The following is a 27415-nucleotide window of genomic DNA, read 5'->3' on the forward strand; positions in this document are numbered from 1 at the left end:
AATGGCTCTGAGCACTGTGGGACTCAACTGCTGTGGTCATCAGTCCCCTAGAACTTAGAACTACTTAAACCTAACCAACCTAAGGACATCACACACATCCATGTCCGAGGCAGGATTCGAACCTGCGACCGTAGCAGTCGCACGCCGATTAGGAAAAACAGATAAATCGGCTGTAGCAGAACACGCTTTTCAGTCAGGAAATCATCAAGTGAGGTTTTCCGAAACAAAAATTTTATCTACGACGACGAACTATTACCCACGGCTTTGTAGAGAAGCAATTGAAATATATAAACATAGGGATAATTTTAATAGGAAAGAAGAGACCATGAAACTTAGTGATATTTGGACAGTAGCGCTACAGAATTGCTAGACAGTTTTATCCGTGACGAGATTACGATCGATAGTTAAGTTTTATCTCTGACAAAGATTATCTCTGCATATCACGTGTAATTCTGGTCACGCCCACTTTCTACGATATATAAGTGGCTCTCAGACGTCCGACCCGTCAGTCGGCAAGACTCACCGAAGGAGAAACACCCCTCTGAAGATGTCCAGCGCAGCTCTGGACGAAACGTTAGGAGCTGAAGAGTTTCATGGACCACGACCTTACATCCCGGAAGGTTTACCAGAAGATAAAGTACGAAGGCTCAATAACACTGAAATCTGGTGACTGTAGTGACGAGGTGAGAGGCAATAATTTCTTCCAGTGCTCACAAAACCAGTCCTGGACGATGCGAGGTGTGTGGAGACCTGCTGTCTTGGGAAAGAACATCATCGATGGGCATAGGAAGGTCCTGACAAGGCAAAACGGTCACGTAACGCTTGGCAGTAATGGCACCTTGCAGATTAAACATGGATCCCATGGAATACCACAGTATGGAAGCCGAAATCATCGCTGAACCCCCTCCCTGTTCCAGTCTTACCAGCAAGCAATCGACACCGTCATTTGGGATGGCGAAATCCGGACGTATACTCAGCCTGAAGTTGGAAGCTGTGTCAGACATGCCTCATCTGACAAAATGACTTACATCCGTTGATCCAAAGTCCAGGTTTTATGGGTCCGGCACCACGTTTTCCTGTTACGAACGTTTTCGTCCTGATGAGTGGTTTTGGAATTACAGCTCGTCTTGCAGTTTCCAATTATGGAGCCCCCTTCGAGCTTTCTGTGCTGGCAGTGGTCGCGAGTAAGACATTCAGGTTCTGCTGTGATTTTTGCAGCTGTCGTCCTCTTACTTTTCATAACAATCCTCTTCAGTGGCCGTCTGTCTGATAACTCAACACTCACTACCGCTAGCGTTGTGACTTAGTGGAAGACGCTTTTCCGCTTTCCCTGCATGCGGTATAAATCTTCGATGCGGCGCCTCTTGAAACACCAAAGTCTTCGGCTTACGGAAGCACCCACAATACTAAGCCACGTTCGAATTCGTGTAGCTCCAACACAGTGCATTGGCGTCTATGGAAAAAATGGCTCTAAGGACTATGGGACTTAACATCAGTCCCCTAGAACTTAGAACTACGTAAACGTAACTAACCTAAGGACATCACAGGCAGCCATGCCCGAGGCAGGATTCGAGCCTGCGACCGTAGCAGCAGCGCGATTCCGGGCTGAAGCGCCTAGAACCGCTCGGCCACAGCGGCCGGCGACGTCTATAGAGAATACTGTTCTGACCAAGACTCACACTTACAACGTATTGAGGGCATTGCACAGGTGCCACTCGTCAAGTACAACAGCGCCAGCTGCTGACTTGTCTAGCACCTGCATTTGTGTACAAGCACGTATTTCTCTCGGCGTTCCCTTCCTTTTGTCCGACCCCCGTAATATATAGATGAGGCGCTGATTTAACGGACGGCCGAGTCGGCTCGGCAGGCCAGCAGCTAGCGCGACGTGCCGGGGCTGCTTCCGCAGGCTGGCAGGCCGGCAGGCGACACGTCACGCGGCGCTCCGCGGCCGGAAGCTGCGGAGGACGCGAGGCGTCCGGCCAGAGCAGGCAGCGCCCACGGCCAGTGAGTCAGTGGCGCTCCGGGACGGCCCGGCGCTGCTCTGCTCTGCTCTGCAGCGTGGCGCTGGCGCTGAGGTAGCCCGCAGTCTCAGAGAGCCGGCAACGCTGTCTGTGGTTCAAATGGCTCTGAGCACTATGGGACTTAATATCTGAGGTCATCAGTCCCCTAGAACTTATAACTACTTAAACCTAACTAACCTAAGGACATCACACACACATCCATGCCCGGGGCAGGATTCGAACCTGCGACCATATCAGCAGCGCGGTTCCGGACTGGAGTGCCTAGAACCGCTCGACCACAACGGCCGGCAGGCTGGTTTACGTACAGCATCGTTTACGTACACCATACAACCCTCAGGTGTACCAGACGCCAGTTTCTCTTCAACGTGTGGCGTTCAATAACCAGTGCAATACTTCTTTTCCGAAAGCGGGTTTCTTTTATTCAGAATTCCAATACTTCATATTACTCCCCACTCTTTTGGCTACAAAACAATGTTTTTCGATATAATAACCGTTCAATGCGACGGCCTTACTCCACGTTACTGGGAGCGCCTGTAAGCTCACACGGTAGTCTTCTACTGGTCGACGTCAGAGCTCGATAACTCTGTATGCGCTGTAAATGTTAGTTCCAATTTTTGACATGGTTTTCACATCTTCGGAAATAACACTGTCGACTATATTACGATGATCTGAAAATGGGTCTCGGCCCGAAATTAGTCATCGAGTGAATAAAAAAACTTTGGACTGGTTTTTCGTTGTACTGATTAACAGTATTTGCTGACCCACAGCTATTCCAGCATCCTGAAAGTTCGTAACTAGGATACTTTTTCTAAACTTTTCTCGTTTATTACTATATTCGATTTGACTGGATTCTTTCTTTGAAAGCTGTTGCCTTGTTATTGTTGTTGCGGCCTTCAATCCAGACACTGGTTTGATGCAGCTCTCCATGCTACTCAATCCTGTGCAAGCCACTTCTTCTCCGAGTACCTACTGCAACCTACATCCTGCTGAATCTGCTCAATCTTTTCATCTCTTGGTCTCCCTCTACGATTTTTACCCCCCACGCTTCCCCCTAGTACTAACTGGTGATTCTTTAATGCCTCAGAACGCGTCCTACCAACCGATCCCCTCATCTAGTCAAGTTGTGCCACAAAATCCGTTTCTTCCCATTCTTTGTCTTATTTGCAGGTAAAGTTGTAATATATCTCATTCTGGCTCCATCTATATACAGCGCTTTATACGTTATCTTCTGTTTCCTGCATAATTATCTGGTCATCACCGAATAACAGGGTACTTACTGGTGCGCTAAATCGTATTTTAATTCATCTTTCCATTTCATAACTAGGTCGTGAACATATAAATAAAATAATGTCGTTGATAAGCTGCATCCTTGTCGAACAACTTGATTTATTAAAATTTTATCTGATATTTTCGCACATGAACTTATAACTATTTTCGCACTTGGATATTGACTTCCTATGTCATTAATAAGATGTTTAGGAAACCTTTTTATTTCCAGTCTTTTCCACAAAAGGGGTCTTTGTGCCTTATAAAAGGTGTTCTCATAATCAGTAAATGCTAATGTGCTAAGGAGAGTTCAAAACGATAGTAAATAAAAGAATCTACCGTGAAGTGGTAAATACCCGTACGTAACAGTGGAGATTGACTGAATGTCATACAAAAACGAACACTTAAAAAGCTGTTGCAATAATGTAAATTATGCTTCCAAGTGCAAAAGATAAAAAATAAAATGTATGCAATAAAACACAGCAGGATGAGGACAGCAGCTGTTTTACCGCGCCGTCTTTGACAGAATTACGATGTCATCGGCGAAACCTTAAAGCTTTCGTCCCTTTCTTTACACTTTTAACTCCCATCCCAAATTTCTTCCTACTTCTTGTAAGCGCTTTCTCATTGACGACTCCCTGCCATGCCTTCTGATTCCCGACTGTAGTCTTGTTTGTGTACAAGTTTTAATTAACTTTCCGGTCCCTTTATTTCATCCTCGCTAATTTGAACATTCCAGATTTCGTGATGAAATAAATATTATTTTGTTTAGTTGTAGTGTATGTGTGATCTCAGGTGTGTTATGCGAAATATTAAAGCAAGTGTACTAGAGAACCACCCGCAGTCTGCTGCTCGGGGCACGCGTTGAGGCTGCCGCGGAAGTGAGCAGGTAGGTCCCCCGGCAAGCAGAGGCTAGCAAGCGCCCAGCCACCACGCCTCACGCACCACGCGGCTACAGCTACAGCTTTGCTTTCTTTTCTTTGCAGATGTTAATTGCTTCCTTCCAGGATGCAATGGGACTTCATGAGTCGAACCTCTTGACGTCAGACGGCCGCCTCTCCGCGTTCGCAGGTCCATCACCGATCCTTACCTCTCTGGCGCTCTGCTCTCTAGCTCTCTCAGTACTCTGTAGTTTGCCTGCATGATCTGTAGAGGACACGTCCTGTATGTAGCATCCGTATGGTACCAGAGTGTGGCTGCGCAGTGCTCCACACCTTTACATTTGACGATTAGCGTAGCATGAGTAAGTAGAGTAGGAACCTAACCACAGTGTTGAAAGTAGAAATTGTCGGAAACTGTACATTAACCTCATCACTTTCAGAGTTCCTAGTCATTTTGCTTTCCATTTCATCACGATTACTAACGAAATAAAAGTGTTGCATGTATCTGAGATGTGTAGTGTAGTGTCAAGTTGTGTACCGACTGCGTCGTGCTGCATGCGTATCATGTTTAAGGTAACTAGTGCTGGAAGATCTTTTATTTTTCCAGCTTAGTGTCACAAAAATGCTCTCGTTCCCGGTTAAGAATTGTTAGCGGGTCATCTTCAAATGATATTTCTTAAAAACAAAGTAAAAATACTAGGAAACTAAATTACACGATCAAATTAACTTGCACAAGGTGGTCAGAAACAGTCTGAAAAGCTTGTAAGGTGGTTGCAAGGGACATTGCGCTGAGAAATAACTGTCGGGTTATTTAGGATTGCAGTTAGCCAATCAGATCGTCCTGTGCGCAAAGTCAAGCAGGCTACAAGAGGCGGTGTCGCCAAACGCCTTCTTCGTTTGCTTTCCTCAAACCGAGGAAACGTAACTTTTGCTCATTGCCTTAAATTGATCACTTCGGAAAAGGCACATTTTAACTGATAATGAGAAAGTGGTAAATCGTCCCACAGATGACTGTGCATTACCACGTTCTAGTGGGTTGAATGTGCTTGAATTTTCGTACGATGACCTGATTGTCAAACTTCAATATTAAATAACTCGTAAAAGGCGCAATGTATCGAAATTTTTTCTTAACGTTTACTTCTCAGCACAACCTATCCTGCAACAACCTTACAAGCTATTTCAGACTTTTCTGACCGCCCAGTAGACACAACTACATTGCATTTAAGCAAGCGTTCAGTTCATAGTGCTGTAGAATGTGGAAAAAAACCGCAAATTGGCATTCATAAGAAGAAGAAGAACACCAAAAATGCAACAGGAGCGTAATATGTAAGAAATTGTCCACGCAACCTGCCACTGATGATGCCTTGCAGAAAATAAAGGCGAAACGCGTATGGCACTAAAATTGCGTTTTATTCAGTTGCTGTCAGACGGTCCCTAAGTAAAAATTATCAATTACCGTAACAACTACATGCACTTGTCCAAAAATGTGTGGGAATTCCTAAGGAACCGAACTACTGAGGTCATGGATCCATAGACTTACACAGTATTTAAACGAGGTTATACTAACTTATGCTCTTGGGAGGACTCGAACCTCCGGCGCGAGGGGCCGCGCAATCCGAGACATAGCGCCTCTAACCATGCGGCCACTCCGCGCGGCACACGCACTTCAATTCACTGCATAGCAACTCGTCAAAGTACAGCTGAGGAAGCTAGCAGAGGTTCTCGCAATGTAATATCTGCGTTCTGATTGCTGGACCAGAAGTTTACAGTCAACTGAGTGAAAATATTATGCTGATACATTTTAAATCTCAAAAAATATTAAAAGATAAACGTGCAGGAAGTTAAATGGCGGTCAACTACAGATGTGATCCACGAGTGCCAACTTCCAGTACAGGTCTAGGTTTCCGTACACCAACAACTTTTGTAAATTAAAAATTGAAATAATATGTGTGTCAGTTTTTAATATGTCAAATCTGCCGACAGAACGTTCCACAAAAGTTGCCTTCGTAACTGTTTACTAGTTTCGCTTTGACGAGGGCTTATGTCGCAATCAATTCTATATCGTAATTATTTCAATCTTATTTTTGCGTTTTCAAACGTACCAGCTTTCTATTATTACGTAGTTGACTGAATCTTCTGTTCTGAGAATCAGAGCGCAAATATAATGGTACTGCGAACTGACGAGTTGCTTCATTTTAAACAGGTTATCTGGTGATGACCTGCTAAGACGTCGAAACCAGCCACGACACTATTTGTGTGACCCGAGTCTAGAAAAAGTACAGAGGCACCGTGACGTCTACGAGACGGTCAGCGTGTTGCGCCAAGGCAGTACAGTAGGCCTGCACAGGGTGTTGTGTATATGTTCTCGCCTCGCGGGCGGCCTGCAGTTACGTCACACCCCCACTGCCATCTCTTAGGTCGACAGAGAAAACGCACCGGACAGGAGCAGCAAGTAGGGGTTGCGGGGACACGAGGCGTGAATGCTGCAGTGGCGCCGAGTGGCAATTCTTCCAGCGATCCGCTTCTGCCGCTAAGCGGACCAGTGCCACGCCTGCTCACCACAGCAGGCGTGCATCAGCTTCGTTAACGATCCCAGCATCCACACAGTTATTCACACACAATACTGCAGGGAATACTTTTAACGCGCTTAAACTTCCCATTATTTTCGGCATAAAAGACTTTAATGTATGTTCATTATAGTTAATATCACAGTCAGAAGTAACAAGATGAAAAAATATTTCTCTCCGTTTTCGAACATGGGGAGGGATGGGGCATACAGCGTTATTCAAAAGGACCTCTGCGGTTTCAGAAGACAGCCGCACAAAAACTACAAGACTTATTGAAAACAGACACACGTCAGTAGAGACAGCATCTCTCCAACATTTAACTCACAGTACAGCTGCTCCATACGGGCACCGTTAGTGATGCGGCAAACGTCGAAACGCACGTGGGGCTCATCACATTCATAATCCGGAAAGGCAGCCCGCTTTACAAACCTGTCCATTGGGTTGCATATCAGCAGGCGCGATGCGCCAATACGGGACGAAGCAGAGGGTTAACAATGAAACTTGAAGACAGCACAGCCAACAGGTGCAAGGTGTAATTACATGATTTCCGCAGGTAATTAGCAGGGTTAATAGTGAGCTTCCGGGTGTTATTCGCTCTACGAGTGGAACACTGATACATCGCAATCATATGCAGCAAATTCCCACTGGTTCTCTGATTGGGAGCATACGTCTCAATGGTAATGAAAAAAAATCAGTATTTAACAAATTTGAATGCTGTTTATTTACCGAATCTCTAACTGGAACTGGAGTATTTGAAATTACTGGTCTATTGACATTTGCGAGCATATAGATTCAGAGAACTCAACGGTTAACGCAACAGCACTTCTCGCACTGAACCGCGTTCCTACAGCAGGTCTCGTTCACAGCATTGGCGCTGCACGGTGGACGCTCCGCAGAAACGGTACTTACGTCGTCTGTGGCACAGAGAAAGACTGCAGGGCCGATTACGCTCTCCGCACAGCAGGAGTCTCTCACTGTTTGCGGACGACGACGCTGCCTACAGAGCGGAGAGCCCACTGGATGATTCTAAGGAAATGTAAAACGAGAAGGGCAATGTTTCCGTTTGGTACACCGAATACCAGCTCTCATTAAATCTGGAGACACGCAAGATAATGCCCGCAACAAAAGGAAAGACTCCAACAGCATCCGATTGCGAAATTAGTCGAAATCATTAGGGGCCTGCCAAACACTATAAACTGACGAATGCAATAACAGACGGAGAAATACATACTGGAAATTACTGTACAAGCAGAGAGATAGGAAAAAGACTGGCGTGAAAGACGTAATCACGGCTGTAATCACAAATGGAATGGAGTTGGCCGGGCCATGTAACAAGGCGAATAAAAATTAGACATACCAACGAAGTTATCTGTTAAATTCCTATTAGTGAGGCAACACGGACACCACCACCTTGTGCAAGCTGCCTAGACGCCATTAGGAGACATGCAGGAGTGATGCTGGAGCAGGCTGCCCTGCACACAAGAGTCTGCAGGGGGCTTTTACTGAGCTGGTGGCAAATGACTGATAACAATCATGCTGAATCAACAAGTTGATACTATATCTGAAAATTTAGAAGTGCATAAAATAGTTGGTAACTGTTTCACTGTTCTGGGAAGGTGCGGTGCTTCGGCACGCTAAAAAGCGTAGAAAACGCTAACGCGACGAAGTGTAGAGTACTTCCCCGCCTTGTGGAGTTCTTAACGAGGAGGTACGCCAGTAGGCATTGGAATCAGAGCGAAACAAGCCGGAGCAGACAACCTAAATTTTAATAGAGGCGCTCCGTGGGCTTGAATGGGAATCTTTTAAAGAAAGATCTCGAAAAACAATTTAGAGATACGGCATTCGCTCAACACTGTGTGAAAATTCTACTGCCCTGACCGTGTTTCTCGAGTAGGGAGCATGAGAATAAGATCGTCAATATTATGTCTCCATCCACGAATGCAGCAGGGTGAGGAGTTGCTAATAGTAGCACAAAATACCCTATGTCATGCACTGTACGTCGGTTTGCGAAGTAAGTATGTAGCTGAAACACTGTAGCAAGATACGATCAGACCATACTAAGTCGTTTTGTTTCTCATGGCTTTTCGAAGGCTGCTCTCCATCTTCATGTCATCTACATTTAGTTTCATCTTCGCAAATCGCCCGTCCCTGATAACAGCAACTTGATTTACATGCCAGTGTCACTGTACCTCAAAGGAAGCTATTCCGGACAGTGAGTAGGTCTCGAAGCAGTTATTTAATGGCCATCAAGGTGAAATGACCTTTCACCGTTATTTAGTTTTTGTATGAAAGACTGCTGGTTGCGTTTCGCTGCGGTACGAAATGTGTAGGAAAAGATGCAAACAGTGATTAATTTTCCTGCTCACGCTTTTTATTTTGTAGAGTCGTCAAGGAAGAACCAAGCAAAGAATCAAACACTGCACCCCTATACGCCAGCTACAAGGTGCAATCAAGTTAGCGCTACATTTTTGAACGCGAGCTGCAGGGGGAAGCCGTTAGTAAAACAAGGAAAGCAAAAGTGTGTTAATGTACAGTTTAAAATAGTTGCATCTCGGACGGCAGTGAAGACAGTGTGTAAACACTGCGCTAGGGCGCCCGATACTCCTTAAAGCCTGTACTATAGTAAGTTGACGGTCTTCACCTTAAGAGAAAGGATTTTTGTATAGACATTGACCGCGTGTACCTGAATGGAGGCAAATCAGACTTACACCCACTCAGTAATAACAATGATACATCAAGCAAGTCCGAAATGCAACTACACGTCAGGACGGACAAGAAACAACACAGAAGATGTTACCAATTTGTTAATAATACGGTCGCCAGCCTAATTAGGCATTAACTGAGTTTCTTCTCTGTACAAGTTGATGTACGTTCGAGCATAACAACACGTAGTAACACTGCATAATATGGTAAATTTTAGAACCAGAAAATCTACTGAACTGATAATACCACTTTCTGTACCAATATGGATAAACCATCAATACACAACATTACGCTATAATGTTTACTACGAAACTTCGTACTGTCTATTGATCTAATTAAAATCGGGCATAGGTTACCCTAGAAATAGCACTTTCGAAACACACACACAATGTCAATTTTGATAAATGTAAAACACTGATAAATTTTGGTTTTTGTATTGGCTTTAACTTTACTGGTCTAATCAGTTTAGAACACTTCAGAATTCAAATGAATAAAAAAAAAGGGGGGGGGGGTCCTGAAACTATTATGATCACTGTATTGAAACTATTAACTATTGAAAGCATTAAGCACTCAAGATTTCCAATATATGAATTACTACTCTTTTTAGCTTATTTCCTGCTCATTTAATTACCATTATATCTGCCTCAAAATAATTAAACTTCATTACTAAACCAATTTCAAAATTATCTTCCCACTTTGTCAGACCTTTGTTATTTACCTATAGATTCATTAACAAAACAGTTCTTTAAACATCATTCTAACATAGCTAGGTCTGCAAGTAATTATTATTAACATAAACTTTAAATCTTCATCTCGGGACACTCGGATTGCACCACATGTGGAAAGGACCCTGTCTAGGTTAGTTGTGAGGATAATTAAATGATAGGACAGTTCTGGTAAAATTTAAGTTGTTATTGAACAGTATGGAACAAAAGTAACACTGGTCCACACGAATACAGTACTAAAAGTTTCAACCTGTTCGTATCGATGCGGCGGTCGGCAGGCAGCGAGATGGCGAAGCACAGGGCACACATACAATCACAGCAATGGCTCTTGATGTATCGGCACTTTACTTCTTCATAGCGTCGCAATACTTTTCCGTTTAGTGCCTATGGAATATTGCCATGTTGTATAGGCGTCGGAAACGGCACATCCGAGGCTCAATGAAACTGCGTCTTCCAGGAGAGCCTCCTCGATCCAGAACGTGTTGCTCAGACCAATGCCCAACTCCGACTACTACTGCTGAGCCCGTTATGCCGTGCCGCGCCCGTGTGCATTTTCCCGCGCTCGCCTGCCATCCACCTTTTACCGCTCCCCTACAGACAGGGTATTCACCCGAGGTTTTGCATTCTACATATCCTAATACATTGCCTACGTATGGACCAGACGCACAATTACAACTTCGACATCTTACAATAGTTTCAACGTTTCTTACATTTCAATTCTGTTATAACATTGCTTGATATTTGACATAAATATTAATATTTACATTGAAAGTTGTTTATAGTTTCCTTAACATAATGGCATGAAACAAAAAAAAAGAAATGAAATCAGAACATCGATTACACTAATTTATCAAAAATCAGAAGAAAAAAATTATTATATGTACAATAGGACAACGTTGTTGTTGTTACAAGTGCACTTGTCTAAGTTATGTTTCCGCCTCAAACATGCCCACACTACATTCCCTTGCGAAACATTCTGCATGTTAGATCACAAACATTATGTTAAAGTGGTGCAAATTTAGCTTTCTCGCAGGAATTGCTTCAAGGGAATGATGGCATCAGGATCACCACTGCCAGAACACATGTGCTCCCTCATAGAGAGACAGTTTTTTTTTTCTTTCTTGTAATGCGGGTGGGAACAGGGATAAAGGACGCAAGCTGGTCTGTGGCCACCGTGACGTATGACCCCGCCGGTTCCCGCTGGCTGCTCAGTTTCCACCAAGAGGGCCCGCGAGTGCCCTCCGACACTTCCTCCTTTCTCCCGGCTGGTACGGTGCGGACAGCCGACGCCGATACACACCGGGATAGCAGGCGCGACTTTCACAGGCCGATACACGCGGTTTTACGACCCGCAGTTAGTTCCGGCGTCAAAGGCGTTCTTAGCACTCCTTTTGCCGTGAAGAACGAACCCTTCTTCAGAGATGTTAATCCCGTGAACGACTGACGCCGCATACAGCTCCGTAGCGGAAATTAATTCTGCTGCCGCGGCCAGTGCGTAAATGGCGGAAGGACGAGGCTGCTGGTCAAATGTGTGAATAATGGGGCGTGACTACAGCCGATATACAGTATATATACAGGGTGAGTCACCTAACGTTACCGCTGGATATATTTCGTAAACCACATCAAATACTGACGAACCGATTCCACAGACCGAACGTGACGAGAGGGGCTAGTGTAATTGTTTAATACAAACCGTACAAAAATGCACGGAAGTATGTTTTTAACACAAACCTACGTTTTTTAAATGGAACCCCGTTAGTTTTGTTAGCACATCTGAACATATAAACAAATACGTAATCAGTGCCGTTTGTTGCACTGTAAAATGTTAATTACATCCGGAGATATTGTAACCTAAAGTTGACGCTTGAGTACCACTCCTCCGCTGTTCGATCGTGTGTATCGGAGAGCACTGCAACATACATAGCGTTTCTACAGAATGATCTGCCAACGTTGCTCGAAAATGTCCCACTGGAAACGCGTCGACGTATGTGGTATCAGCATGATGGTGCACCTGCACATTCCGCAATTAACACTAGGCTGACCCTTGACAGGATGTTCGAAGGGCGTTTCATAGGACGTGGAGGACGCATAAATTGGCCAGCCCGTTCTCCTGATCTTACACCTCTGGAATTTTTTCTGTGGGGTACGTTAAAGGAGAATGTGTACCGTGATGTACCTACAAACCCAGATGATATGAAACAAAGTATTGTGGCAGCCTGCGGCGACATTACACCAGATGTACTGCGGCGTGTACGACATTCCTTACGCCTGAGATTGCAATTGTGTGCAGCAAATGATGGCCACCACATTGAACATCTATTGGCCTGACATGTCGGGACACACTCTATTCCACTCCGTAATTGAAAACGGAAACCACGTGTGTACGTGTACCTCACCCCTCATGGTAATGTACATGTGCGTCAGTGAAAAAGACCAATAAAAAAGTGTTAGCATGTGGACGTAATGTCCACGACAAGACTCAGTCGTGCTCACGTGTCACTGTTGAAAACCAGCCTCACGCATCGAATTAGTAGATAAATAAACAAAGACCGTTTGGATCACTTTTCTTATTGCCTACTACCGGTTCAATCTGTGTTGCAAATCATCTATAGGCCTGGCGCCGCAAAGTGCAGTTTGTCAACTAATTGCCCAACTGCACTTTGCGGCTCCGTACCGTGAGATAATCTGCAGCGCAGACTGGAACCGATAGTGGGTAATAAAAGAAGTGATTCAGACGGTGTCTGTTTATTTGTTATAATAAAAGAGATCAAGGTTCCTCCGACAAGGCGTTAACTGTAATGAGAAGATGATCGAAGAAGCCGTTGGTCAGTACCAGAAGTCACGTGTAAACTCCGGTGTGTAGACAGAATCTTTGAAGGGAATGAGCGTCTACTGGCCAGATATGTAGATGTAGTGTCTGATCGTGCCACAGACATCTCCTCCAGCCGGCCGCGGTGGCCGAGCGGTCCTAGGCGCCACAGTCCGGAGCCGCGCGACTGCTACGGTCGCAGGTTCGAATCCTGCCTCGGGCATGGATGTGTGTCATGTTCTTAGGTTAGTTAGGTTTAGGTACATCTAAGTTCTAGGGGACTGGTGACCTCAGATGCTAAGTCCCACAGTGCTCAGAGCCACTTGAACCATCTCCTCCAACGGAAATGACATTTCCAGTACAGTTGCTCCTTCGAGTGCTTGAAGCGTACGACGAGGACACTCAAGTACGTGTACGAATTCTGAATGTTGGCATGTAATAGAATATCCTTTATAAAACAATGAAATCTACATCTACATTTATACTCCGCAAGCCACCCAACGGTGTGTGGCGGAGGGCACTTTATGTGCCACTGTCATTACCTCCCTTTTCTGTTCCAGTCGCGTACGGTTCGCGGGAAGAACGACTGTCTGAAAGCCTCCGTGCGCGCTCTAATCTCTCTAATTTTACATTCGTGATCTCCTCGGGAGGTATAAGTAGGGGGAATCAATATACTCGATACCTCATATAGAAACGCACCCTCTCGAAACCTGGCGAGCAAGCTACACCGCGATGCAGAGCGCCTCTCTTGCAGAGTCTGCCACTTGAGTTTGCTAAACATCTCCGTAACGCTATCACGGTTACCAAATAACCCTGTGACGAAAGGCGCCGCTCTTCTTTGGATCTTCTCTATCTCCTCCGTCAACCCGTTCTGGCACTGATCCCACACTGATGAGCAGTACTCAAGTATAGGTCGAACGAGTGTTTTGTAAGCCACCTCCTTTGTTGATGGACTACATTTTCTAAGGACTCTCCCAATGAATCTCAACCTGGTACCCGCCTTACCAACAATTAATTTTATATGATCATTCCACTTCAAATCGTTCCGCACGCATACACCCAGATATTTTACAGAAGTAACTGGTACCAGTGTTTGTTCCGCTATCATATAATCATACAATAAAGGATCCTTCTTTCTATGTCTTCGCAATACAAAGAAAGTCGAAATACATAATCATATTTCAAGAAAAAGTCAGCTAATGTAGAAGGCAGTTGCAGTGACTGGCTCCGGTCTAGATAGCCATTCTCCTGTTTGTATGTTGTACAGCAAAGCACTCAGTTGGGGTGTGTTGTCAACACGTAGCTGCCGCACCCGTTAACGTCAGCTTGTTCATTCAAGCAGTTCCTCAGATGTCCTGATGCCGACAAAAATCGCCTCCTAGAACAGGGGCTGCGGCCCGGTACCTCGCGTGCCAATGAGACACGGCGACTTCTCAGCTGTCCAGAACGGTCTCACCAGGTGCTAACTTGCTCCAGTAAAGCGCTGGGTGCCGGACACTTGTCAGTCGAGGCCTCGGGTAGCAAAGTGCAGCGTCGCGGAGCAGAACCAATTACCCGGGGGCTGCGGCTGCGGTGGCGGCGGCGGCGGCGACCCCGGGGGCCGCGGAGGCGGCGGCGGCGGCGATGCGGCGCCAGATAGCCGGCCGCGCTCATTAGGCGCCATTGTTCCGGGGAGCGCACCGCCGAGCCGCGCCGCGCCGCGCCGCGCCGCGCCGCGCCGCGGACAATACCGCCGCTACCTCACTGCCCGCACCGCCGGATTCCTCAGCCGAGCTCAACACGACTGCCCTTCTCATTTGTTTCCCCTGCTTTTTCTGTGTCTTGGACCCCCCCGACGCTAAGCGAGTCTGCAAAAAATGAAATGATGGTATGGCATTTTTGGCCGGGACACCCCATCGGGGCTTGTTCGGCCATCTAGTGCAAATAATTTGGGATAACGCGGAAGTGTTATGATTGAGTCATTGTTCTATCCATATCCAGCACGGAGAATAGGTCGGCCGCTGTGGCCGAGCGGTTCTAGGCGCTTCAGTCCGGAAACGCGCGCGGCTGCGACGGTCGCAGGTTCGAATCCTGCCTCGTGCTTGGATGTATGTGATGTCCTTAGGTTAGTTAGGTTTAAGTAGTTCTAAGTCTAGGGGACTTGCTACGGTCGCAGGTTCGAATCCTGCCTCGGGCATGGATGTGTGTGATGTCCTTAGGTTAGTTAGGTTTAAGTAGTTCTAAGTTCTAGGGGACTGATGACCACAGATGTTAAGTCCCATAGTGCTTAGAGCCATTTGAACCATTTGATGAAGGGAAATCACCAACACCTAAATCGGGATTTAGGGAAAGCATGGAAAACATAAATCAGCCGGTTTGAACCATCATCCTACCGAATGGGAGTCCAGTGTGCTAACCACTGCGCAACCTTCCTCGTTCCCAGATGTACATTAAGAGACACTCGATCGACAATAAGTTAATCCAGCTGCCTTCAGTCGGTAATCAAATGCTCAATTCCATTATTTGCAACAGAGACGTCCTGGACCAGAAGGGTCAAATACTGAAAGCCACTGAATAGGGTAACGAACATGTACATCTATTAACGCGTTAGATGGACAGGCAGATAATTTTAAAACTGGGGCAGCCACACCTAAAATAGTTACACATGATTCATTGGCAATTCATGCAGTACAGTAAGTGTTTCAATACAGGTGTTAAAACTATTGAAATGTAAAATTGAATACAAGTCCAACAATCCGCTGTAGCTGTATTTATTTAAGTCAGTTAGAGAGCCACAAAACCAGTTTCGCCACTTTAAAGTTGCATCACTTATAATATGGTATAGGGAGTTGTTACAGAATGCCACAGAGTAACAGTTGGCGTTGCTGGGTTGTCTGTAGCTTGACGTAGGCCGAAAGGAACGTACTTTAGCCGGTAAAATGATGACAGTTCGTGATTTGAACGCACACTGGAAATTCATCATAGATGATGATTTTTATCAATTGTGGAGGGTTGATAACATTACGTAACCAAGCCAACTGTTACTCTGCGGCATTCTGTAACAACTGCCTATACCATATAACATAGCATTAACGTACATCATAAGATGCAACTTAAAGTTGCGAAACTGGTTGTGTGGGTCTCTAATTGACTTAAGGGTGGTAGGACGTGAAACAGGCCAACTTGGAGCAGGATAGGCACCACAAGACATTTTAATTTGCACTGTCTATACTGTTACAAATAAATTCATAAAACTTTGTCAGCATGACCAGGAAGAATTCAGGATTCACACACATAGCAGAGGAAGTTCAAAAACATAACAAAACAAATTTTTTTACATGTGAAATTTCATCATTTTTTCACTTGGTATTGGCTGCATTTGTTGCTGTAGGTTCACGTTTCTTCATAAGTAAGAGAGATTCTTCGATGAATTTTGCACAGCATACAAACAATACTTACAGGTGTATGAAACTCAAGAATTTCCCAAATCTGTTAAAAACTGTGGTAAAAATTGAGATAATTAACTATAAAATTCGAGTTTTCCCTAAACACGAAGTTTAAAATGTAACAGCCCATTCATTTTTCCATAGATTAAATAAATTCTAGAGTTTCTTTCACCTGTAAGTATGGTTTGTAAGCTGTGCAAAATTCATCAAAGAATCTCTCTTACTTATGAAGAAAAGTGTACCTATAGCAACAAATGCAGCCAACAGTAAGTAAAAAGAAATCATGAAATTTCACATTTACAAAATATTATTTTTTCGTGTTTTTGAGCTTCCACTGCTATGGGTGTGAATCCTGAATCCTTACTGGTCATGCTGATAAAGTTTCATGAATTTATTTTTAAAAGTATAGACAGTGCAAATTAAAATGTCCTGTGGTGTCTCTCCTTCTCGAAGTCGGCCCGTTTGACGTCCTCCCCCCTTAAATAAATACAGCTACTGTGGACTATCGGATTTTTCATTCAGTTTTGTATTTTAATAGTTTTAACAGCTGTATTTAAATGTCTGTTGCGCTGTATGAATTGTCAATCGATCGTGTATAGTCGAATGGAGATCAGTGATCAACAACGGCAAAGCAAGTGCAAATCACTGTTCTGCCAGTAGACTGAAAGCGGGGCACTACACAAACTGAACCTACGTTAACCCATGCGATGCCGGCGCTCATGAGTCGTGAACTGAAGCCGATATGAGAACCGAAGTGAGGCCGAAATGAGCGCGCCAGTCGAATTAGCCGGCGCCCGCTGTGCGACTGCCGAGCGCACCCAGCACTCCGGAAGCACTGCCGCCCGGCGGGCCACGCCCTGCTGCATCGCTCCAGAGGCCCAGACGCAGCGGCTGCGGCGGTGCGGGCGCCGCGCCGGGCAGCTGCCTCATCAGCCGGGACGCCGGAGGCTCGCACAGGTAGCCGAGAGCCGGCGGCGGCGGAGGCGGCGCACGCTCGTCCTTGCCTCCCCCTCCCCCTCCTCCCCCGGCGCCGCCCCCGCATCGCGACGCTGGTCAGGCCCGAACCGCGGCCCCCCAACGCGGCGCGGTGCGATGCACGCGGCCCGCATCTCATTGCGGCAGTCCTAACGGTGACACACACACACAAACGCACACACACACACACACACACACACGAGCACGAGCGCGCACACGCTAAACCCTCCCACAGCGACAAGCTCGCGATACACCTCCCGACGTACTTCCCGAACGTCTCCGTTACCAAATAGATTCACGTCTAGAAATACGTTGGCTTCAATGAGATCTGCATGTCCGATTGCATGAGAATGATTGTGCCCCACGACCGTGATGTAATCCGGGACAGAAAGAATGTTACGACCGATGCTCCTTACTGTCCTGGATTCAATGAAATCCTTGTGGATATTAGGTTGCTACGTTTTGCGACTCAAAAAGTAAGCATAAAAACCAAACAAAAACATGTAATAACTAATGGAAACAAAACCGACGTTTCGATTGTCTTCGAAGTGGTCTCTTCAGGAGACGAAATTATTCGGTTCTGATGATGACCTTTCCACAAAACACCGTCCTATTCCGTGGAAACTGACGCCACTATTCAGCAACGTCACTGGACAGTCCAAAGTCAAGAGGCCTTAGGACGCGTGGTTGTGATGGTGGTTAGCGTCTGTGCTCCTCTAGCAGGTTCATGTGTTGGTAGTCGAAGTGGCCAATAAACACAATCAGAATCTACAAAATGATAACACAATAATCACTTTATTTGCAGTATGAACAGGTAATAATTGAGATAAGCATTGAAGTGCTGTAAGACCTTCGCCGTGGCTAAGTTAAATGTAAGGGGCAGCCAAAGGAAAACCTAACACCAGCCACATCGGGACCACGGAATGTTTCCATTCAAAAGTAATCACCATACGCATTAAGACACTAATCCCACTGGGACACTAGGCGATCAGTTCCTGTTTCGTAGCACCCACTGGGCTGTTTCTCTAGGTTAACCATTTCCAGGGCTGCGAATCGAAGTTCTCGTATGTGTGTTTTGAACTATGGCGCTTTTGATTGTGAGTAGCCTGTCCGTCGTTGACCTCACACTAGGCTTTAAGTTCAGGATTTAGGGATAAACTTTTGCCATCCACAATTCACAGTCTTCTTTGATTTCATTCTGTACTTCTATAACATAAGATATACACATCCAAATACTGTTGATAGAGCCACTAAAATCGTCCAAATTACCGCCCTACGTTTCGCACATTCGCACAAAAATCGTATGAAGTCAGTGGTAAGGCACGCAAAACCTACAAATAAATAGCACACCTACGCACTGGTGCAGATACGACCATTTATATTGAAACGTCCCCTTAGAAAAATTTATGAATGACTGTGCTGATAAACCTCTTACATTATTTGCTTTTCAAACAGCTGAGCAATACTGAACGTACTCAGACATTACTCTCTTTACTTATTCTGATCGACACTAAACTGACACACGATATTTTTATTGCAACGCAGTCTGACTTTTAATAATCTCTACAAAAGAATGGCCCTGACTAACAATAACCTATACCTTTCATGAATCACTTATCTCACAAAAATCTTCGTTACTCAAACTACTGCAATACAGCGAGCGCCAATACAGCCAGCTAAATAAAAGATTCAAACTACTGAAGGCACTAACTACTGATAGGCATAGTTAGCAAATGAAAGATTTTGATAAAGAACAAACAATGTGTTCAAAAGTCATATATATATTAGTTTATAACATGCAGTCTTACAAATTTACTGTCTCTGATGGACACGAGTCCAGATCATCCGCTCTCAAAACTCCGCCATCTCTCTCCCCACATCCACCACTGCTGGCGGCTCACCTCCAACTGCGCAACGCTACGCGCTGTTAACAGCCAACTGCCCAACACTACAATAGCAAATTACAACAATGCCAACCAGTCACAGACTGGACACATCACAGTCAGTGATTTTCATATTGAGCGCTACGTGGCGTTACCAGCATGAAAACCTAAACAACCTACTTACAATATCCGTCTTTCACAGCCACAGAAGTAGACATCGGAACATAAAGCTCTATCAGCCTCTTCTTGACAAGGCATTTGCAAGAAAAGACCATCAGTTTTTTCTTTGTATAGAAAAGCCTCTTTGCTGTGCATTAGGATTCTATCAGGACTTTATTCTGAACGTGCCTACAAGTACACTCAAGGCCTCCTTCCTGTCCTGCTCTGTTTTTCTTTCCTTTCTTGTCTCGTCCGGTGCTTCACACGATTCAGTACGTTACTCATAGGACTCGGTGGCGTACGGACGTTATATCTGGTATCTTAAATTAATACAATGACGTCTCCGAAACTCTATAACTGTGTTCTGTACAGTCCCTAGGTTGCGATATGGGAGCACAGGATGTATCGACTTACCTCTTTTTCTCCGCGTCGATTATAATCCGATCCACGAACGATGGCGGTTCGAGCATGTCCAGGCAGAGACGGGGATTGCATTACTGACAGTTCCAAACAAAAGTCGCTGAACGCGCATCCACGTGTTTTTCGCTTGAATAAAGCGTATATTACGTCTCTCGCTTGCTTCTGCAGAATTTATCGCTTACCACCACTATCAGCGATGACAACTCGCAGCAAATGCAATAGAAAATCACTGAACAACTCGTTACGATCAGTTGAATGCTTAGCCACGGCATTAACAGGAGACTTTGCAAAAACAGACATAACGTCTGACGGGATACCGCAATCAAGGGTTATACAATGTCACTTATAATCCGTTTTGATTGCAAAAATGTTTATTCAGATGACCGGTTTCGGTTCCTCTAGAACCATCTTAAGATCTGCAATTTCGGTTACGGGAGTAACCCGTCCAAACACAGCAACCTTTGCTGAATAAACATTTTTGCAATCAAGACGGATTATAAGTGACATTAATTAAAAGCAGAGCCCGCACAATGCTACTGAACGCCCATTGGCTTTCGGACAATGCGTGACGTAGGTGCGTAAGCCCCACCGCCATCGTTCGTGACTCAAACTACAGGGTGATTCAAAAAGAATACCACAACTTTAAAAATGTCTATTTAATGAAAGAAACATAATATAACCTTCTGTTATACATCATTACAAAGAGTATTTAAAAAGGTTTTTTTTTTCACTCAAAAACAAGTTCAGAGATGTTCAATATGGCCCCCTCCAGACACACGAGCAATATCAACCCGATACTCCAACTCGTTCCACACTCTCTGTGGGATGTCAGGCGTAACAGTTTGGATAGCTGCTGTTATTTCTCGTTTCAAATCATCAATGGTGGCTGGGAGAGGTGGCCGAAACACCATATCCTTAACATACCCCCATAAGAAAAAATCGCAGGGGGTAAGATCAGGGCTTCTTGGAGGCCAGTGATGAAGTGCTCTGTCACGGGCTGCCTGGCGGCCGATCCATCGCCTCGGGTAGTTGACGTTCAGGTACTTACGGACAGATAAGTGCCTTTTTCGTAGGACTCTCCATACAGTTGATTGTGGAATTTGCAGCTCTCTGCTAGCTCTGCGAGTCGATTTTCCTGGGCTGCGAACAAATGCTTGCTGGATGCGTGCTACATTTTCATCACTCGTTCTCGGCCGTCCAGAACTTTTCCCTTTGCACAAACACCCATTCTCTGTAAACTGTTTATACCAACGTTTAATACACCACCTATCAGGAGGTTTAACACCATACTTCGTTCGAAATGCACGCTGAACAACTGTCGTCGATTCACTTCTGCCGTACTCAATAACACAAAAAGCTTTCTGTTGAGCGGTCGCCATCTTAGCATCAACTGACGCTGACGCCTCGTCAACAGCGCCTCAAGCGAACAAATGTACAACTAAATGAAACTTTATAGCTCCCTTAATTAACCGACAGATAGTGCTTAGCTCTGCCTTTTGCCGTTGCAGAGTTTTAAATTCCTAAAGTTGGGGTATTCTTTTTGAATCACCCTGTATAACGAGATACTTTCGCCGCCATCGGCAAAAACTTGCTTGTCCACGTAAATCGTTGACACCAGCGCAACGCACCGCAGTTGGTAGTCTTTTTGCAAGCAGAAATCGTTAAGGATAGGAATTGGTTCCCTGGTGAAGACTAGCCCTAACGAAGAGGTAGATGGCGTGTAATGGGCTGCTAATGAGAGTGACCTGCAGCTGGGCAGCAGGTGACTGTACATTCCCGCTGACGGGTGGACGCCGGAGCACGCCACGTGTCTCCCTCTGCTTTGCAGCGCAGCAGAGCAAGGGCACCGCTAATGGCGAGCAGAGGCGCGGATTTACGCATCCGGCGCCTCGTCAGCTGCGGCACACACGGCTATAACGAGTGAGACAGACATCTGCGAGACCGGGCTGCCGCCGGCACGCGCCGGGCTGCTCTGACGTCACCCGCCGCTGCTGGCCGCCCGGCAGAGCGCCGACGGGTGCCAAACTGCCACTCACCCTGACTCTCGAGCTCGTGGGAAACACGGATTTGTCAGCCGCCGGAGGCTTCTGAATCACAACTGCTGCTCACTCCTACGCGTGTTCGCCTTCCTGAATGTTACTTGTGTATCCTCTACGTCTGCTCCGCAACCCACCGTACGGTGTGTGGCGGAGGGTACCTTGTAATACTATTAGGTACTTCCTTTCCCGTTCCACTGGCAAATAGAACAAGGAGAAAACGGCTGCTTATATGCTTCCGTATGAGCCCCAGATTCTCGTATCTTATCTGCGCGGTCCTTACGCGACATGTATGTTCGCGGCAGTAGAATCGTTCTGCAATTAGATTCAGATTCCGGTTCTCTATATTTTTTCAATAGCGTTCCTCGAAAAGAACGCCACCTTTCCTCCAGAGATTTCGATTTGAGTTCCCGAAGCATCTCCGAACAACTTCCGTGTTGTTCGAACTTAACAACGAGAATACTAGCAGCCCGCCTCCACACTGCTTCGGTGTCTTCCTTTAATCCGACCTAGTACGGATTCCAAACACTCGAGGTGTACTCAGGAACTGATCGCATTAGCGTTCTATATGCTGTCTCCTTTACAGACGTATTACACTTTCCCAACATTCTCCCAATAAACCGAAATCGACTATTCGCCTTTCCTACACAATCGTCAAATGCTCATTCCATTTCATATTGCTTTGCAACGTTACGTCCATACATTTAAACGACGGGACTGTGTCAACAGGTCAATACTAACGAACATTACGGGTTTGTTTTTCCTACTCATCCATGTTAACTTACATTTCTCTAGATTTAGAGCTAGATGCCAGTCGTCACAGCAACTACAAATTTTGTCTGAGTCATCTGTTATACTCCTACAGTCGACCCCTTCCCGTACACCACAGCATCATCAGCAAACAATCGTAGATTGCTGCCCACCCTGTCCGCCAGATCATTTATGTATATCGAAAATAATAGCGGACCTATCACATTTTCCTGGAGCAATCCGGACGATATTCTTGTCTCTGATGACAACTCACCGTTGACGACGTGCCGAATGCTTTCCGGAAATCTAGAAATACGGAATCTGACTGTTCCGCTTCATCCATAGTTCCCAGTATACCACGTGAGGAAACGGCAGGCTGAGTTTCGCACGAGTGGCGCTTTTTAAACCCGTGCTGATTCGTGGGCATTAGCTTCTCGCTCTCAAGAAAATTTATTGTATTCTAACTGAGAATATGTTCCACGAATCTGTAGCAAACCAATGTTCGGAATATTGGTCTGTAATTTTGCGGGTCCGTTATTCTACCCTTCTTGTATACTGGAGTCACCTGCGCTTTTTTCCAGTCGCTTGGAACGTTGAGCCCGGCGGGAGATTCTGGATAAATGCGAGCTGAGTAAGGGGCTAACGTCGTAGAGAGCTCGTTGTAAAACCAAATTGGGTTTCCATCCAAACCTGGTGACATTAAACTCACCTCGCCGTACAGATTCTGCTATCCGTCTTCCCCTCTTTCCATACCTTTCTTCTCTCAACCAGATGCTCAACAGCCTGGACAAATTCGGTCCTCTCTTTACATCTCCTTTAAGACTGTTCACATTTCCACAGAGGGACAGGCCGACTACAACTCTGAACCGACACAGTCACCGCCCCAGCCTCATCTATCGCCTGCTCGCATTCAGCCCCAATTTTCCAAACTACCTACTAAGCCCGCAAGTCACCCTTCATGGCCAACTATCGCCTCCCAACAACACACTCCCCAACACTCGTCAACTGGTCCCTGACGTAGCACATCTAATGGTTCAAATGGCTCTAAGCAGTATGGGACTTAACATCTGAAGTCATCAGTCTCCTAGACTTAGAACTACTTATACCTAACTAACGTAAGGACATCACACACATCCATGCCCGAGTCAAGATTCGAACCTGCGACCGTAGCAGCAGCGCGGTTCTGGATTGAAGCTCCTAGAACCGCTGGCGTAGCACATCACCCAACGCCGTTTCTCATCTCGCAAAATTACCTTCATTGCCTCTCACGGAGATCAGGAACATCCACAAATGAGTCGTAGTAGCAGTAAGGTCATCATCAGTGAACACTGCATGCATACACTCCAATCACCAAACGAATTCTATCATCAGTAGTAATATTTACAGTCAAGTACTATCAACGGAAATAGATTTTTATTGTACATAATCCTGAGAGGTGGCATCTTACGATATTCGTCTCTAATTGCATGCGGTGAAAAGTTGCTGTTGCTTCACACGCGGACTTCCCACGCAGCATCTCTCGTCACCTGGGTGGTCCGGTGACAGGCGTGCTCCGCTGATCTGGAAAGGGTTAAGCCGACGGGTGTGAGGAAGTCGAGTGAATGCTTTGCAGACGCCGACATTGTCAAAAGACACGCCCGGAGGGGTCTGAAGTAGCGGCTGGGCTAGAGGTTCCGTTACTTCGCAGAATCTTAGCGAAAACACTTTCTGGCGGGCTACCAGCGAGGCGTGGGAATGACTTGTGTACCCAGGCAGTTGTGGCGGGAAAATTCCCGCGCTTTCTGCAAAATAGTAACTGTGATTGGCTTGCTCAGGGCATAGCTCCGTGACGTAGCAAAATCAGCGCAGAAATTGGCGCGAAGAATCTCCATTGGTGGAATGGTAGTGCTCCGGCAATGGAGTGGAATTTTCCGCCGGTTTTCGAGTTGCTGATTGGAACGTTTAACCACGGCCACTGTCGTGGGGACGGGAATGTTGTGTGTTCGGCCTGTACGGGTGCTCTAGGCAGTCGGCTCTCCCCTTTCGGTCGAGGACGTCGAAGCAACCAGCCATCGCCTCCGGTACGCCAGATCGTGTTCGGGCAGTTAAGAAGACAGTTTGGTAATGTATGTCCGCAGCACCGGCAGATAGGGATTTTCCTAGGTGATAATCAGAGCTCAGCAGAGCGCGCCTGTTCGTCTTTTTCTAACTTTGTTCTGTCTTGAGTAGCAGCAATTAATGTTGGGTTAGCTGTGTGTCTCTCTTAAGATTTGAGTGGGAAGGAATTGGCTCCACATACCACTTCGTCATAAATCTCACAATCTAGTTTAGGGACAACTTCACCTTCACAGCGTTTGTTTGAGTATCCAATTTGAGCCAGTTTGATGTATTATAAATGTTTCATGTGTTTTTGTTTATTATTTTGTATTTAGTCTTAATAAATCATACTGTTATTTTGGACAGAACTTTCATTCTGTTAATCGGTAGAGCAACCCTATCATTCCTCACTATGTTAATGAGACCTTCGTTTATTTAACTTATTTATCAAATTAAATTATTGCAGGTACTAAACTCTCTTCTACTCCACTGGCAGGGTTGATTAGAGTCAGTTCGCGTATTTTTTGTAATCCTTGTGCAACAGCAAAAGTCGGAGTTAGAATAGGGGGGGGGGCCTTAGAGCATCATTTACATATGTAGATTCTAGAAGAATTTAGTGTTAAATACACTGCTATCCCCGGCACCTCGCAATCCTCAACTCCCCTATCCTGAAGATAGTAAAAATCTCACCTCAGTTTTAAATTCCCATCGGCCGCAGAGCAGCAATATGAATGCTGTCAGCTCGCCCACAACGTGAGAGGAAGAAGGGCCGAAAGTCAGGAAAAAAGAGTCCGACCTGTGGTTGCATGAGAAGGGCTCAAAGCCCACGGCATATTTTGCGAGAGCATCGTTTAAGGTAGATTTTACTTCAACCAGAATTCAAAAGTTGTCTGCTGGGACGAAACTTTGTTACACAAGCTGCGGCATGATCGCGAATAGAACAATGATCCACGAAGTGTAGAATAAATTTGTTTTATGTCCGTCTATGATCAGAAAATTGTCAGGTCCTTAGACTACCAGTTTCTGTCGGCGACGACCATCTTCAGATCCGTTTTAAAACGTGTCTTTTGTCGACTTTGTGGTTATTTTCTGACGATGCCACTGTAGCTTTATTATATTAGAACGGATTTTAAAACAGGTCGCAAGATGGTCATCGCTGACCGAAACCAGTAGCGTAAGGAAATTACCATTTTGTGGTCATAGACGGAAATAAAAGATGTTTACTCGAAACTCTGTACATCAAGATGATTGCTTCTAGCGATTCCACTCGTGGTTAAAAAAAGATCTGTTGCTATACAGGGCTGTATAGCACCTCGCGAAATATTTTGCAATACTCAACGGATCCTTTATCTTCTAGACCAGGGGTCTCCAAACTACGGCCCGCGGGCCGAAACCGGACCACGAGGGCCGGCAAACCGGCCCGCGTTAGCTGGCCGGACACCCCCGGTATCCGGCCCGCCAAATATTTGAGGTGCTACCTGTACTGCCAACTATTGAGTTTCGAGGCCTACCGCGACCAATAAACCGCGACGTTGTCGGACCCAATCACGCAACAGAACTATCAAATATATGCTCTGGCTCTGCTACTCGCTACCAGAGTACACAACTAAACTTATTGTTGCGCCGCTTGAAATAACAATGCGTTGACATTCTCTACCTGTACGGCTTGCAGTAATAGTGTTTCTAACAATGATTTTGAGATTTCGTTAACTTTGCAGGACGCTTTCGTGAAGAATGTGCGGTGACATACTTTTTTTCGGTGAAATTCGCCAGAATAAAATACGCCAGAATTTCGGTCAGGTACGTCCACCAATGAAAATTATGTACTTAAATAAAAATCGTACATCGTTTCAGTGTTAGCTATTCCCACAACCTTAGATTTTTGCGATTTCATCTTTTCTTTAGCCTTACATTACGGTGATCGTGGAGTGCTAGGGTGCTTTAACCCCACTACGTAGATCTTGGCCCTTATGACTTCGTGGAGGAGTCAATGTGGCCCGCGGACTAAAAAGTTTGGAGACCACTGTTCTAGACCATAAATCATCATTTGATTGTTCACCAGCAGATTAGCATTCTGAATAAAAAGGGATGGGTGTTCATTTCGCATAGTGCAGCTTCACTGCTTACAAGCACTTGCCAAGGTGCTGTCGATTCTGGCTCACCGTGCGTGGAACAAGCACAGGTCGCTCAGTTCCAGCCTCAAACAGCAACATAATGGTAAGGTGAGCGGGCGCCCGACAGAGCAGAGAGTGAGAGGACCCGGCACGCAGGTGCCGCAAAAAGCGGCCGCCGCCCCGCCGCCCCCGCCGCCCCCACTCCGCCGTAATGGCAGCTATTAGCGCCAGCTCGCAGGGCCGGTCTGGCGGCAGAGCTGCCCAAAGGCCGGTCCTGCACTGTGCTCCCTGCACGGGGCGTCTCCGGCGCGCACTCCGCTGCTGGCGGAGCAGAGCCAGCTAACCTCATCCCGCTCTGTAAGTCCCTCTCGCAGGGGCCACGGCAGAAACCACGGCCACGTGACACTGAGAAACAGCAAACATTTCCACGTCACAAAATTAGCTTAATACATTTATTACTTGTTACGGTTTACTACTCACCCGGGTTAATTTATTGCCGTATTTCTACACTCCTGGAAATTGAAATAAGAACACCGTGAATTCATTGTCCCAGGAAGGGGAAACTTTATTGACACATTCCTGGGGTCAGATACATCACATGATCA

The 27415-nt window shown here is 45.8% G+C and overlaps 1 protein-coding gene across 1 annotated transcript in view; it reads left to right on the forward strand.

The window, feature by feature from the left end:
- The window catches only part of LOC126240604 (paired box protein Pax-5), a 790874-nt gene that overhangs the window by 102758 nt on the left and 660701 nt on the right, over positions 1 to 27415 (forward strand). The window contains 1 exon segment of the mRNA XM_049947937.1: positions 4274 to 4358. Within this exon segment, the coding sequence (XP_049803894.1) occupies positions 4274 to 4358 (85 nt within the window).

The sequence above is a fragment of the Schistocerca nitens genome, chromosome 1 (genome assembly GCF_023898315.1).
Source record: "Schistocerca nitens isolate TAMUIC-IGC-003100 chromosome 1, iqSchNite1.1, whole genome shotgun sequence".
Taxonomy (NCBI): domain Eukaryota; kingdom Metazoa; phylum Arthropoda; class Insecta; order Orthoptera; family Acrididae; genus Schistocerca; species Schistocerca nitens.